The sequence below is a fragment of the Calliphora vicina genome, chromosome 1, assembly GCF_958450345.1.
Source record: "Calliphora vicina chromosome 1, idCalVici1.1, whole genome shotgun sequence".
Lineage (NCBI taxonomy): Eukaryota > Metazoa > Arthropoda > Insecta > Diptera > Calliphoridae > Calliphora > Calliphora vicina.
The window spans coordinates 38,223,115-38,240,767 of NC_088780.1; the positions used below are offsets into that span (position 1 = coordinate 38,223,115).

At 28.4% G+C, this 17,653-nt stretch overlaps 1 protein-coding gene across 1 annotated transcript; it reads left to right on the forward strand.

Annotated features, from left to right (window-relative positions):
- Positions 1-5,590: 5,590 nt before the first annotated feature.
- On the forward strand, positions 5,591-17,653 carry peg (pegasus). Its single transcript, XM_065498394.1, has 3 exons — positions 5,591-5,764; positions 16,822-16,998; positions 17,075-17,653. The coding sequence occupies exons 1-3, from the start codon at positions 5,737-5,739 to the stop codon at positions 17,107-17,109; spliced, it is 240 nt and encodes a 79-aa protein (XP_065354466.1). The 5' UTR covers positions 5,591-5,736; the 3' UTR covers positions 17,110-17,653.

Here is a 17,653-nt window from a genome sequence, read left to right on the forward strand (position 1 = left end):
ACTTTTTATTCCCATATGTTTGAAAAAAGTCTTCTATAGTTTTTTTATTTCTTAAAAAATTTGTACATTTTTTAAAAAAGGACATAATTTCCTACACATTGATATATAATATGTATATTTTTTCATTTCCACTAGTCAAATTTATGGATTCAAAATCAACAACAAACAGAAAATTATAAAATCTTGCCGTTTAGTAATATATTTTTTTGCACTGCCTTGCCGACTGCTGCATAACCAAATACCGGTGAACACTACAAGATGATGCTAATTACTGTGAGTTATGTATTTTGAGGCCATTAATGAGACTAGCGGAATGGAAAAGATATACATATTATTAGGGGGCGGATTTATATGCAAATGCATGTTTTTTCTCGAACGTCCAAATACAATGTAGACTAATTATCTATCCGAATCGCACATTTTGCTGCAAAATGGCATCGATTTGTTAGTGCATATTTTATTGATAATGCATATTTTGTTATATTTTACTTCAAAATGCATATTTATATGCATATAATGCCAATTTTTAATAAAAATATAATTTTTTGTCGTTAATGGGCAATACATTGTTTCGACAAACATTTCTTTGTCGAATTTGTTATAGAAATAGCAGTAAATTTTATCGACTAACTTCGTTCGATATCGAAAAACTAGCATTAAGTTCTTCATTTCTCTATCAGTAATTGAAAATTATCATTTCAAAAAATGTTTATTCAAAAAAGTTTAGATTAACGAGACTGTCGTAAACTAGTGATTTTGGATAACTTTGAGACAAATGCACTACACAATTAACGTTTAAAGTCCCTACACTTTAGATTACATAGACACTGTCCTTATGCTAGATTACATGGGATGTATAAAGTAACCAATTGACTTCTCTCTGCATTACAAATAGCTCGTCAAATGACCCAAAATATATAAATTGTAGTCAGCCAAGTGATCAGACATTATTAACAATTTCTGTCTATAAGGGATACATTTTGCTTAATTTCTGGGTCATTACGAGATAAAAATTAACTTTACAGCACGATCAAAATATTGATGATTTTAAAAGGAAAGTCATACCAAAATATTACATCGTTTTTTCAGTAGAAAAGTTATGTTAAAAATAGTTTTAGAACTTTAATTGTTTAATTCCTGGTATAATTTAAAGAGTTCTAACTGCTGGCACAAAAATATAAGTGCATATTTTTTAAAATTTTAGGTCATATTTTGATTTTTTTGAAGCATATTTTAGGCGCATATTTTCCAATAATAAATGCATGAAAATCCGCCCCCTACATATTATATATCAACGTGAAGGAAATTATGCCCTCTTTTCAAAAATGTACACAATTTTTAAGAATTAAAAAAATTATAGAAGACTTTTATCAAAAATATGGGAATAACGCTATATTGGAAATTTTTTGTTGGCATGTTTTATTTCTTAAAAAAGAAAGATTGAACAGTTAAGACGTCCAATCATCCAACTGTCACTAGCAGACAAGTTTGATGTGTTTCAATACCCTTAAAATAAATTCATAAATTCCCCAATATTTATGAAATTAAAACGAATTTATGATTTTGGGACTTTTTTAAATAGAAGGGAACTTGCAGATTTATTTTAAATTATAAACCGTTAAGATCAAGATCATCAAACTGAAATAAGTACGAACATTGATATTTTAAACCTCTATAAATAAACTCCTTCAAAACTCTCAATAAAAAGCATGGATTTGATCCATTTTTTGCTTACATTAAATTAATACAATGGGCTATTTTATAAAGGTTTTGCATAATATTTGGTTTAACGTTTTCTTCAATTTTTCCCGCATATAGAAATCACATAAATCTCCGTTGATTTGACAGCATTTTATTTTTTAAACTTATATTCTTAATAGTTGTTGTATTTCTTAAAATATTGCTAAATAAATATATTTACATTATTTACTTATGTTTATTGTTCCGACTTTTGACCTTAATTATCATTCCACAAATAAGAAATCATGATGAAATATTCGATTTCGTCATACTTTCTTTAATTCTTTATAGAGTCGTATTTCGTAGAAAACTAAATAATATTTATATAGCAAAAGTTACCATCAATTTCAGAAGATATTGTTACGTTTTTACCTTTTAAAAACGGTGGTTTAATTCCTTTAAATAAATTAAATAAATTCTTGTACATAATTGCAAATAAAAGCTACTTTTTATTTATTTAAATTTACACTCTCTTCTAATACACACACATTAAAAATACACTGGTAATACGGTTGATGTGTTACCTTTAATAGAGATTACGATATACTGTTACTATTTATGCATATACACAGCGACATGTCGCGACATCTTCTAGAAGTCTCATGAATAATCTAACGAAAAAAATAGAATGTTCTATTTCCACAATGATCACCTACAGCTTTTCAAGCTATTTCACAGTTAATGTTGTGATATTTATAAACAATGTTAATAACAGCAAGTTATCAATATTATTGATAAGTAGAAGTTTCTACTGATAGACGTTTTTATAAAGATGATGAATGTTGCAAGCAGCCGTTACAGACTGTTAAATTCAAATTGATAATGCAATTTTGTAACAATGTGTTATATAGACTTGTCATAATTGTACAGGATTTTTGAAATATATTTTTCAGTTCAAGTTAAATTTTTCCTGAGGATGTTACACAAATAATAGCGAAATTTTGAAAATAAAAACAAATACTATTTTTGAAAACTGACCTCAAGCTAATAAAAAATGTTGACAAATTAGACTAAAAATTCTATAATTAGATGGTAGCTTTACTCGAAGTGAAGCTCCAATGTTCCGAAATGTATTTTGTTTTTAAATAAAAACTTTCACAAAAAACAATACAATGTATTTTTATTATCGTTTAAAAAATATTTATTTTTGGACCTAGACTTCTTTAAACAACATTTGAAATTTCGAATTTTGTTTGTATACAAAAACATGTATGAGGATATGGCGGGCAAGCACGGCTACTGGGATACCCTGCATCTTGTACATAGTGTGGAAAATTCTACATTATTAAAGTCATAGAGAAACATAGAGCGGAAACTAGAAAAAAGCTCAAACAAAAAATTACTCAAAATAATCACATATACGAGTGTTGTTATTGTTTTCACATACTTTTTTCTACTAATACATTCTCACCACTTAGGTATCTGACAACTGAGTTAGGTCTTTGACAGGAGAGTTTCCGCTCTATGTTTATTCTCTATGATTAAAGTATTGCAAAAAAAAAAAAATTAAACTGTTAAAAGACCTATTCTGTAGAGTCATACTGCATTCTATCATCAACATTAATTTCTGAGGAGAGCGAGTAAAATTTTTACTCCCGTAAAAATGCTGTAAAACATCTCCTCTTCAGATGCGCTTCTGATCATCACGTACAATGTATGTGATAATTAAACTCTTTGGCTGATTAACAAACAACAAACATTTACAGTTTGCTACCAGTATAATACAAAAATGTTTAGGTAGGGTGCCGATGGTAGTAATCACTCCATATTTTAGTTTCCCAAAATATGTGTGTATTTTCGACCAGCACAGCACGTGTGCAAATAATGATAAGAATTTCTATTTTATTTTTTCAACACACACTCATACCACACTCAACAGATTTAGAACACAATGAGATAATCCTTTAAAAATAAAAATAAATTATGTATTTAACACGAGTAGATAATGAGAGACGAGGATCAGCATGATCATCATCGTCAACGCAATGAGTGAGACCAAGAGTCGTCAATATGTAGCGACGAAGCTGATAAGAAATTCATGCGTAAATGTTTTACACTAGAAATTTGCTTTGCTTTGAATAACAAAAAAAAAATTCAAATACTCTAGAGTATTAAATAATAAAATAAAATGTAGATTGAATGTATTTAAACAAAAAATAATAATAAACTTATAAATTTAATTTCAAATTGACAGTCGATGACGCTATGACTGACCAATCACATTTAATGGTTATGAAAAAGTAAAATGAAACAAAAATATATAGAAAGTATAAATGAAAATGAAATACTTAGAATGTAGGCAAGATCAAAAGAAATTGACGATCCAAAAAGATGATGGTTGTTAAATTATTTCACACACAATATTTTCAACTGATAAGGACAGCCGCAAGACATCATAGAATTGAAGCGAAATATTATTATATTTGTGAACATTATTATCATCAGTTTGAGAACTAAATATCATGTGTACAAGTATGTATTAAGATTTCCTTGAAACGAATATGGTCTTGGACAGAGAAACACAAAATTAGTAATCTTTGAAGCGCGTATGAATTAACACATAGTATTATATCGAACGCTAAAGAAATTTCAACACAATTCAATAAATAATTCCAAAAAATTCGAAAGAAATTTTAAATTTATTTTAATAAATACATTTTAAAAGTAAACATTTAGTTTTACTGAATAACTAACGAGTACAGTTTGTTAAATACAACAATACAAATAAATACATAAAGTATCTTTAAAATATAAGTTTCACTCATACATTCAGCCAAAAGATACATTTACTATAAAATTTAAATGAAACAAAAAAAAATAAAAAAAAACTTAACCAATACAGCAACAATAAATAGCAACAACAGCACATTTAATGAAAATAAAACAAAAAAAAAATAATATTTTTATTTCAACTGAAGCAGAAACTCAATAAAAATTCTATAAAACTAACAAACTTTGCACAAATCACTGTGATTCTTCTTTAAACATCTATCGTGTTATAGTGTATTTTATTTCTGATCGTTCTATACAAAAAATTCCCCCCAAAAAACCAAAAGGAACCCGAAAATACAAAAAATCCAAAATCCAGTATAAATCCAACGAATATCAAATATCAATCTCACACACACAATCTTACCACGCGCTTTTCAGATACACATTCAACATTGAAAAACGTTACTTTAAACAAATTTCGAAAAAAAACACTAAAAAGGGATCTCAGCAACAGCAAATAAAATACGAAAAAAAAACACACACAACGATCCCATAAATTAACAGCAAAAAAACCAAAAAAAAAAATTGCAGAAAAAAAACATATTTACCGGTTGTGTTAAAAGAAATTCTTTGAATTTAAAGTACCAAAATCCTGTTTTATCTTTTTGTATCTAATAATTCGATACATGCTGAGGATCGCAACATAAAGACTCTGCTTTTTTTTTTGTTTTGCCTTTTTCGTGAGAGATCGTTGTCGTCGTCATTTTTCGCCTCCTCCTCATCAGCAGCAGCAACAGCAGCATCATCTCGAATACTGTGGTTAAGATCAATTGAACTTTCTATGCGAATTTTTTATTTATTTTTTGCTTAAATTTTCTTAAGCACAGCATCGTCATCATCATCATCAGCGTCAGTCAGCCTCTGTGAACGATTGAATTTTTTGTATCGATCAGTTTGCAATTTGCTGTGATCGTGTCATGTGTATTCTTTAGTAATGCTCTGAACCCTTTAATGTTTAATATTTAAATATTAATTACCAATAAAAGAACCCAAAACGTGTGACTGTGAATTAAACATTGTTAAAAGAAATAATAATATCAAAAAATAAAAAAGTATTAAATTAAAAAAATATATTTAACATAAAATATACAAATTGTTATTTAAACATAAGTAATTCGTTTAAATATCTTTGGATTACTAAGTATATATATATTGGGATTAACATCATAAACTATTTGGATTAATTTTGCTGTGCAGAAACCTTTAAGGATTAACAACATCACAATGAAGCTGCTCGCATTGTTCTTAGCAAGTAAGTGAAATTTATTGGTTATAAAATCTTTAAGTCTGCTTTTACACAGGGCAAGTTTACTTGAAGCAAGTCTCGTCGATTCCCTTTTAAACTTGCTCGTCTGTTTACACACAGCAAGTCTGTGAGCAATTTTGTATATCAAAACCTAATAGACGCCATATTGAAAATGAGAAAATAAAAGAGAATTGAAGAGACTTGCCAGTACAAGCAAGTGTGTACCCCTCTTCTTTCTTCTTGCCTCTCTCTCCTATAAACTCTAGACTTGCGCAAGAAAAATTGCCCTGTGTAAAAGCAGACTAACTATTTTTATAAAGAAATTGTGGAAAACTGATGTAATAGTAGACAAACTAAAGTAAGATAAGTCAAATATGCTAAGCTGAACTAAGACAATTAAAAAAAAAATTTTAAGAAAAACTTTTTTATCCCGATTCATCATCAGCTTTTTATACAATAGATATTAGCTTATATTTCTAAATTTTAAGTTGCATTCAATTTCGTTGGAAAGGCCTTTAGAATACCATTTATTTGTTATATTTATGTATTCTGTATGTACAGAAAATAGTACCCGAGATATAGGCAAAAATATTTTCAAATTAAAAGGCACTCCTAATCGAAAATAAGCATCATTCAACAAATAGTTATTGTTTTTTATACCTATTAGGTATTTCAAAAGAACCGAATAATCAGGATTATTTACACCGGGTTTTGTTTATATCTCGGTAATTTATGATTTGACAGATGTAAGTGTTTTCAGTTTATCTGGCAGCTTCCGTGGTTTTTGGTTATACCATAGGCCGATTTTGCTGATTTTCAATACCAAAATTATAATGAATATATCTGATATTACACATTTGGATATTTTCGGATTCGGAAAACGTATTCAAAGTATTTCAGTTTTTTATAAAACAAATAAAATTCTTCCCAAAAGAATTTAGTTAGGAAAAATTGAGACAAATAATCTATATACACAAGCCCCAAGCCCCAAGGATCATGGATTATAATTTTTAAAATCCCGCCATTATTAGTCAATAGGCCTATTATATCAAATGACTCTTGAAATCGAGAAAGTCGAGACTTTTCAACTGCAAGGAATTTTTAAGATATTTTGTAATAATATGGTAATTAAGTACTCTAATTTATTTGGCAATTTTGTTTATACTTCAGAAAAATATTCCTCTATCTCTATAATACCAACTTTAATATAAATTAATAGAAAAATCTTTAAACAAGAATAAGTTTCTGGTTTAATCGGTTAATCGAACGAATAATTAATCGGGGTTCAGATTTAATCGGTTAAAAAAACTAAATAATAGCAAAAAAATATGGTATTTGAGATCCTTTTTATATAAACATGTGATTGTAGATGTTGAGGACATCGAAAAAAATTTAAATTTGTCGGTTCTTTGTTCAGTTTTTTTTAAGCATATAAAATCCACCATTATACCATTGGAGTCCTTTTTGAATTTATAGATTTTGAATACTTTTAATACTTTCGTTAGGTTCTGATAAAAGACTCGTTTTAGTAATGTCTTCAGTTTCGTCTATTATTGTGTATTTTTCCGACTAATTAGGACAAAGTTCATCATGAAACATTCTAGAAAAAAAGCCATTTTCAAATTCCTTAGTTTCAGTTTATTGAGCTATACTTCAAAAAAAACTATTGCTAGAAGGGAATGTTCATGAGTTAACAAATAAAATTTGTGTGTTTAAAACTATATTTCTTAGTTAGTTAGTTATTTGAAATTCGGAAATTTTAAATAATTCGGACAGTTAACCGACCAAAATTAATTGGTTAACCGATTAATCCTAACATCCAATATGTGACAATAAAATGTTTTTCTGTTATATGGAGGGGTTAGGGTCAATTATTGACCGATCCTCACAAAAGTTAGTAGAAAGATCCAATTTCATTATGAATGTTCAAGACATCTTCTGAGAGGGACCTTGAATGGGGACTAGGGACAGTGTAATATCAAAGTACTTTGAAAAAATGTTTTCAAAATTTTATCAGGATTGCCGCATAATAATAATAATAAATGACTACCGATATTTCCCATTTTCAATACTAAACAAACAGAGAGTATTTGAGGAAAATTTCATCCAGCTAGCTTCTTTGATTTGGGCCCTATCGTGTTTTCAACAACAAATTGACGGACGGACATAGCTAGATCGGCTTAGAATTTCATTAGGACCCAGAATATACATATTTCCTTTTTTGGGTCTGCGATGAATATTTCAATGTGTTACATACGGAACACGGATGGCAAAATTGGTACAATTTGATCTTAGAAAGTACAATGGTACACCAATGACTCATTTGGTACAATTTGAAAATTTATTTCACAGTTAATATATTAAAACCAATTTACGAATTTATGTTCTCTAACATTTATACCAAAATATTAACACTAAAATTTATAAAATTATACTTATTATGAGTTTTTGAAATAAAGAAGAAATAGCGGCATTTGATTAGTCTTGTCACACTCGTAATTTTAAGAGTTTTTCAAACCAAAAATTTGCTTTTCAAACAAATTTAAGCCATTATTTTCTGTTGAATATGAATATCCATAGAATTTGTTATTCTTAATGACAGAATTTTTTTGCTGTGGCTAAAAAATGTTAGATGGGTGACAAAAATTCGATAATTTAAACTACGATGCTTCATTATTAACAGCATATCTGTTGCTAGAACCAAAAGAATGAATGGATGTAATGGAATCGATCCAAATTTATTCATTACAACTGTTCATTGTAACTTTAAAAAAATCTCACTGGAATTTATAAAAAAAATATTCTCGGGAAAAATATTTCCTAGTTTTGGTACAATACAGTCGCAAAAGTACAATTTCTAATGCTGATTGGTACAATTGGTTATCAAAATTAGTATAAAGGAGTTTCCCGATTTTGATCTAGATCTTTTGATCTGGATCAAAATTTTTTGAAAGTCTGTTTTTATAAATCTAATAGCTCATTCAATTCCTCAAAATAACGAAAGAACATTTTTATTCGATTTTATGAAATGAATTTTATAATTTTGGCAAAAATCAATCGTTATTGCTAAACTACTGCACAGTGGGAGAATTTAAAAAAAATATATATCTGTATTATCTAAACGAATAGCCCGATTTCAATAAAATTTCTATATTCCCATATAGAATATAGAAGAGGTGTAGCTGTTTAAGTTTTAAATTTGGCCTTTTAATGGCCAGGGTGGGACTGAGTCTCTGGCTGATTTGAATAGAATTATAGCTATATTATATCTTACACTTTACAAGATATTTGAATTTTAAAATTAAAATTTAAATGAGTATTAAATTAGTTTTAATTAACATCAAATTAATAACTAATGGCTTCCCAACACAATAAAGATTGTCGGCAGGGTTGACAATGCATTCCGATTTGCCAATTGTCTAAAATTACTTTACAATAGGTTTTCTTTGAATTATTACAGAGTAATTATAAAAAAATAACTTGAGCAAAATTAAAAATTTACGTTTTTTTCGAAATTTGTTTCGAATAATTTTTAGAAAATATGTATTATAAAAGAAAAATAATTTCAAAATCCTTTCAAAAGCTAAAATAAATTAAAAATTATTCCAAATGGAAGATGTTGACCTACTTTTATTCTCCTGTATATCCTTGAAGAGATAAAAAAGAGATTTTGTAAAAAAACGAAAGTTTTCCATTATGATTTTGACAAATGTTTTAATGATTTTCGTACTTACATTAAGGAGCCGCAGAACAAAAGGTACTCTTTCGCATTTTTTGACAAATTTGTATTTCCTACGATTAGTCGACCACACGCAGAGAAAAAACATGGTTGTGGTAACCATAAACTAAGAGCAACATATTATGATCAGATTTATGCTTGTAGTCCAAAACATATTATGATCATTATTGGTATCATGAAATATCATAATATGTTCTGAAATGATCATATTATGATACAAATCAATCATAATATGACCCAAAGTAATCATATTTATGACCCACTTAAATCATATTATGAATGAAATCATATTATGATCGAAAGTAATCATATTATTATTAAAATTGATTTTTATAAATACAAAATTTTATTTTAATAGGTTTTAGTTTTGAGGTACTAAATTCCCAATTAAATATTATTGATAATATTATTGATAAATTCACTAAAATTTATTGTTATTCGCTTTAGGAAAGTTAATATACAAATAAAACAATAGAGCGAATGGGAATTACAGGCACTCACAAATGGTGGGAAAAAAGACTATTAAAAGTAAACATATTTTGTTTGCATCTTGAACATATTATGACTACATAATATAATATAATATGTTTATCTATTTATCATTATTTAGTTGTTGGAAATACATTATGTTTACATCTTAAACATATTATGACTACGCGTAGAGAAACTTAACATTTAATGGTTGCACATAACATAATATGTTTACCTATTTATCATTATTTAGTTGTCCGAACCATTCGGTGAACCATACTCATATTTATAACATTTAATGGTTACAGTAACTAAAATATTGTTTAAATTAAATTAAAACAACAATTATATGTTTACGACAACAATATATTGTTACAACGAACATAATATAGTTGTCGTAACCATATCGAACCATACTTTTTCTCGTGTTTTATTGAAGATATTGCGATATAATTTGCTATATATAATTTTTTCGGCCAAAGGACGAAGCCTATTGAAACTGACTGAAATAGGTCCATTATTTCACCTAGCCCCCATATAAGGCCCACTTCGAATATAAATTATTGAATTTTTAAAAGAAAAATGTTTCTGCTCATTTACTTAGTGTAGGGTAGGCTTGACGGACCATACTTTTTTACTTGTTTGTTAAGGAAATTTGAAAATATTTTTTTTTGGAAAATGTTTGCTAATAATAATAAAAAACATATGGAAAAATCGTACGTTCGCGACCGATACTTAAGCCAATTAAACAAAAACAATTGAGATATTTTATTGTTTAAATACCGGATAGAGACCTACATTAATACACTTTTAAAATAAATTAATCGATTTTAAATATTCCGTTCCATTTCGCATATTTTTATATTTCACTGCTGTCAGCCAAAGTTGACTTCTATTTTGCGTACGTTCGTTACCTATAACTAAATCCACCCTAAAGTAAATATCTCTCTTTTTAAGCGGAAAGTTAGAGGATAGTATATATCCCTAAAGGCGACTAAGGAGACCCTCCGTTTGAATAATTATTTTATGAAATCTGCACATGTTTGAAAGTATATATTAATAAAATATCATCAGCAGACATTACGTTGGCATCATTTCATAAATCGCCAGACAATTCCTTGAAAGTTCTTTGACTTCGCAACTAATGCGTGCGAAATTAAAGTTCAATGCCCGACCTTAATCTAAACATAAAACTACATAAAAAAATGTCTAAACATACGAAATTATTTTCAATTATAAACTACCATAAACCAGCAAAAAAAAAACGCAAATAAACAAATGAAATCATTATTACTAAAACTATTTTATATAAAGATAGATGTATTATCAAATAATTATAATGAACAACAAAAAAAAAACTGTCTTCAATATAGAAAATAAATTGAAAATGATAATAAATAAATTAAGAAAAATATTCTCAAGTACATTTAAAACAACAACAAAAAACTATATTTTTAATCTTAAGAAAAAAAATGGGTCCATCTATATTCAATGGGCGAAATAGAAAGAATTTTTTTTATTGTTTTAAATATATAGTTTCTTTTTTGCGTTTGAGCAAATAGATTAAATGAAGGCATTTATTCAGAGTTCATTTTTATTAAATTTTTATGATTATTACGCGATGATTTTAATGAAAGAAAAGCAAAAGAAACAAAAACTAAATACTACAGAATTATAAGTCATTAATAAAACATGCCACAAGATGTAGCGATATATGGATGAGTGGCAGAGTGAATAATAAACAATTTACGCCCCTCATAAATGATTACGAACCAGTACAAACAATGTTTTCGTACTAGAATTTTTAATAGATGGGAACGAAACTGAACTGAACAGCAGACCACACCAGACCAAGTGGCGACGTTTTATTACGTTGCGATCGATATACACATGTTCATATGTATGTATGTACAAATATTTATTATGAACCGACTGTTAATTATTATTTTAATCTACTAAATACATACATACATATATACACAAACATAGTCAGTCTATCAATATAGAATTATAATTGTTGAAAGTACTAGTTGTACTAGTATGAAATAGTAATACATTTGAATATATAGTAGATATATGATGTACTATCGCTAAAATTAACCCACAAATGGGAATAATACTTCTATAAGGATTTTATAGACTATAGAAATCGGCACTACTTAAGGGACTCATCACTGCTATAGTATCTTTATTAGTGTGTTTTGTCGAATTTCGTGGAGTTCGGGTTGGATAATAATAACCTGTGCCGCAGCGGCTCTGAAATTTGAAAATAATTTGATTTATGTTCGTGGCATGAGTGGCAAGTTTGTCATTTCGTTTGTAATTTCTACATTTTTCATTTGCGACCCCACAAAGTATATAGTATATTCTGGATCGTTATAGATAGCGGAGTCGATATAGCCATGTCCGAATCATACATCAATATCTCCGAAATTCTTCCGGCTCGGTTGCTATTTAAAATCGAAAAAATCGGTCCATAAATGGCGGAGATATAAGGAAAAAACCAGGACAACCTCGATTTTTAACCTATTTTTGACCCATATCTGGATTACTAAATCATTAATATAAACAATATGGATATCTAATGATAGATATTTCAAAGACCTGTGCAACGACGTATAATTACATAATAAGTTGGACCTACAATGGGTCAAAATCGGAAAAATTTTAACCCAAATTTTTTTTTTAACCCGAAATAAAATTATTTTTTCACTTAATATTAAAAAAAAAAATTTTAAAAACTAAAATTGTTTTTTTTTTAAATTAAAAAAAATTTAGAAATTAAAAAAAATTTAGAAATTAAAAAAACAATTTCGAAAAAACAACTGGAAAAAAATTTAAATTTTGTTTACCTAAAAATATTTAAAATATTTATTTTAAAGTATAATTAGGTGAAGGGTATAAAAGATTCGGCACAGCCGAATATAGCTCTCTTACTTGTTAAATATTAAATTTCGCAGAATTATACAAATGTTAAAAATCGGTTAATAGTTTAAGAAAAAACAAGTAAGATTGAGAGATATTCGGCTGTGTCGAATCATGTATTTTTTTTTCTCCATTACCCCTCTTGGGAGCATTTGGCTTCCACAAAGCATTTCCATCTTATACGATATTTCCCATGTAAGATTGCACTCCTTGTTATTGGAGTATCGTGCGTCTTCATGTACGATGCTGCCATTATAACCAGAATGTTGTTATTTTTGTATCAGTTTCGTTAAACGGTTGTTGTTCCTGCCAAGTAGGTGATTGGTCTGCTGTAGCGGGTCCAAGAATACATGTAGGATGTTGCCAGTTTCGTTAATCGGTTGTTGTTCCAACTAAGTAGATAATTGGTCTGCTGTAGCTGGTCTAGGGTTTATATTGGACCGGGGTAGGGTCAATTATGGATCCGGTCCTCACAAAAGTTGGTAGAAAGATTTAGGTTCATATAAAACTGGTTTATGTTCAATTTCATCACGGTATTTATTATAACACAATTATGAATGTTCAGGTAATTTTCTTAGCAGGACTTTGTATGGGACAAGTTTTGCCCGATTTTCGCCATACTTTTAAGTACAATTTCAGAGTACTTAGAACTAATTTGTACACAATTTTATCAAGATTGACGCATATTCAATATATTTATGACTGTTCAAACCGTATTCCAGGGGGACATTTATATGGAATACTGCGAACAGACGAACGGACATAGCTAGTCTTATAAGAACTTTTTAAATCTTCAAAATCTAATTTTTAGCCAATCCCATCCGCAGCCAAAAATGAGGATTGTTTTAATACAATTTTCAAAACGCTAATTCAAACTTTTTGAAACTTTGTTAAACAATTCCATAATTTTAAGAATTGCTGCACAGTGGGGCTAATGAGTTTAATAAATTTTAATAAAATTTAACTCGGGTATATAAAATTAAAAATGATGGCAAATTTTTGTTCTCAATCCGATTTGATGTATAAATGTAGAGATGTAGAGATGCAAGAAGAGACCTACAAAAAATATTCTATAGCTGTACATTATCTCTTCCAATTTACGTGATATTTGCATTTGAATATTAAAATTTCAGTTCTTTACCTACCAAAGCCTGGATTTTTTCTAATAGCGGATCCAAATCTTTCCCGACAAAATAAACAATGCGTTTATATTTTTCTTAAAGGTAACATATTGGGAAGTACTGTAGAAGAAAAATAATTTCAAAATGTATATTACTGCGAGGTTCAGAGTCTTCCGAACTAGACCTATTTTTTATTCATGCCAAATTTTCTTTAATGGCATAGCTACTTTCAAAAAATAAAAATCTCTTTTGTGTGCCCCAATGTGTTTTTAAATATTTAGCAAAAGGAATTTTTTTAACCGGACTTCGGTAACGTCGCACAGTGGCGCCCGTAGAACAAGTGATTTTGCAAAAATCAAAAATTCCTTGTTCCCCGAGAAAACGATTTCAAATATTTTACAATCAGAATTTTTTTTTGCAACGGATCGTCATTATTGTTGATTCTATTGATAGATCTATTAATTAAGAAAATAATAAAAAAAATTGTACTGTTTGCTTTATACTTGTCCAGGTAAATCGATATTTACCAACTATCCATTTTTCCAATGTTTCTCAACTTTGATGGAAAATAAAAAAAAAAATATAAATTTCCATATTTGCCATATTTTCAAATTAAGTTCTTTGATTATTCCTTTATCTAATGCAAAAATTGCCAGCTGCCCGTACTTGCCCCATTTTTTGCTAGAGTTAAAATTTTTAAAAAAGAAATGGTACCAAAAGTGACATATAACCGTGAAAAATCAACAAAAAAATTTTTTTTTTTTAATATTTTCTGGAATGATTTTAAATCACAAAAGCCTTTAAAAGAAACATAAAAAATAAAAATTTTATAAAATATTTTATTTTACTTCCCATAAAATTGATTTTTCCATAAATTTTAGCTTTGCTAACCCATTAGTAGGCACCCTTTTCAAACACTCATTTCATAGGCTGATCAATTAATTATCTATCAATGCCATTTAAATGTTTTTGATTATCTCATTTAGTGCAAAAGTAATGATTTTTGCAACGAAAAAACTGAAAGCGAAATATTGTTTATTTATTGCAAGATTTTAATGAAACTTTAGATAAATATTTTTTAATAAGATCTGAATAATAAATTTTAATCAAAATTAATTCTTTGTTGTACTTGGGATCAAAATAACTCAACTTTTTATAGAATGCTTAAAACGATGGCTGATTTGGTAATTTCAGTCTCAAGGGCATACAGAACGATGAATTTTTTTTATTGTTTTTTTCTTTAATGGTAGGAGGACAATTTTCGACTTTTATATCTTTTGGAAAATAAAAGCTTTTTAATATTAATTTACAAATACGAAACTATATAAACAAAACAAGTCATTATTTTATGAAGGATAGGTTAGGTACGATTGGTTGTCAGTGTTAAACCAACACTTATAGGTCACTGGTCAAGCGATTCCTTGCAATCCAACATTCTTATAACGCTCATAATACGCTCTAATTCAATATCCATTCGTTTCCTCGCCAATACGGGAGACTAAAGTTACAATTTTCGTTCTCGGACAGAAATCATCGTTTTTCTCAATCGCTGCCCAATGAGACAGTTTCCAATTTATTATCACAAAAAGCTTCAGCACAGAGAAAACAGATTCAATGTGGAAATTAAATTTCTTCCGAATGATATAATTCGGATTCTGAATTACAGTTGAAACCAACAAGTATTAGTTATCATTACAAACACAATTGCGGCAAATAAGGCTGAGTTACTCGATAGGCAACCAGATGTTGTTCGCTCTCAGATGTTGTTACAGTTGCCAATTTTGGGATTGGAATGTGATCCTTAAACTTGTTGCCATTTATGCAAAAGTTAAGATCCATTTTTCAAACAGGAGTCATCGTATAAAAACAGAAAATGTATGATACTCGGAGAAAACTGATTCGTGATAGCAACCGAATTTGTTGTATAGACCCAGTGAACGATCTTTGGAGAAGTCGGGCCTCTTGCTATTATACTCAATTTAGTGATCAACTTTCGTCCACTAAGACATTTGTCTTTGCTGGTATAATTGTTTTTGTTGTAGTTCATAACAATAGTTGGGAAATCTTTAGCTACCGCGATAAGGTAATGAGCTCAATTTTACGTCCCCTTTCCCAAGCCCTGAATGAAATTTGCTGTTTAGTGCAATAGAAACATCATCAGCAGATACGACAATATTACAATCATGAAGCCCTGGAATTGATCACTTCTGAATGTAATGCCATATTCCATTAAAGAGGGGTGAGTTCATTATATAAGATAATCCGCCTATGTACAGAGTCCTCTGAATTCTCTGCAGTATTTTCAGAATAAAAGTTGTTACACTGATAGCTTCTTTGGTTTTGTAAGAGCTCTTCCCCGATTTCAGAATTAAGACGAGTGTTGCTTTCATTATACTCCACTAGTTATGAGATCCGATCGATGTCGTCAATATTATTCGATTCGCACGAATTATGTGGCATAAAACTCTACCGGAAAGTGTCAAGTATTTAGAACTTTCAGAGACTCTCCCTTGGCGTAGTCCAGATATAATTGTATAATAAGTTGCAAAAAGATTCCTAACAAGGAGTCTAGACATAAGACATTTGTGTCATGATTAACGTAAAATTATTATAAAGAAATAAGAGATAATTAGTCAGATCGGGTAAAATTTAGGTTCTTCTCTCGTTATATATCAAGTTTTGTTTAGATCAGAGAAGTTTCTTGACTTTAAACAAAATCTAGTTTGAATTTATGTAAAATCATATTTAATATTAAATAAACAGATATTAAGAATATTATTTACTCATATATTTAATTTTATTTTCAGTGGCTATTTTCATTCTTCCCCTGATTGCCGCCTTCCCACCCAAAGGTCGTGACTGTGAGGTGCACAATTGTGAGTTGCAGGATTATAAGCCAATTTGTGGCACAGATGACAAAGGTGACACCAAAACATTTACCAATTATTGTATACTAAAAACTGAAAATTGTCTACGCAATCAAAGTAAGTATTTTTTTTTAAAAAATTCTCATTCAACATATAGAAATTCAAACTAATTGCTTTCCCCTTACACTTTCAGATTATCAAAAAACCGCAGATGGAGAATGTCCCTAGATGCTGTTTAACTCTTTAATAAAAACAAAATATATTTTAATTCTTTCTTTATAATTTTTAAATTTAATTCCTATTTATACATCTATAATTTACATTTACATAAATAGTTCATAAAATTATCGGATTTATTACATTTAATATTTTATTAGTTCTTTTCATTATTATTTCTTTTTTACATTCTACTAATTATTTCTAATTCTAATTTTTTTTAAATGCTTATGTCTTTAGTTTAACAAACAAATCAAGAACAAACAAATTAGAAAATTTATTAAAAAAACAACAACAACAAAATCAAAAAAAAAGAAAACCGCAACAAAAAAATGTTCTAAATGTTGGCTTATTTTATTTAAACAAAAGAGTGAAGAAGAAGAAGAAAAATATTTAGTTTGAGTGGTAATTGTATGTGTGATATTTTTAAGATTCATAAAATTTTCATTATTAATTTGTTTTCGAAATCATAATTAAATGTAAAACTAATTGTAAAGCAAAAAGTACGAATACTTAGCATCAGAAGAAAATAAATATATTATTAAATAAATTACAA

Bases quoted from the DNA above. Each gene is read 5' to 3' on its own strand.
- peg (XM_065498394.1), top strand. From the start codon at position 5,737: ATGAAGCTGCTCGCATTGTTCTTAGCAA. The intron at 5,765-16,821 runs GTAAGTGAAATT...TTTTATTTTCAG, and splicing joins GCTCGCATTGTTCTTAGCAA to TGGCTATTTTCATTCTTCCC. The intron at 16,999-17,074 runs GTAAGTATTTTT...TTACACTTTCAG, and splicing joins AAATTGTCTACGCAATCAAA to ATTATCAAAAAACCGCAGAT.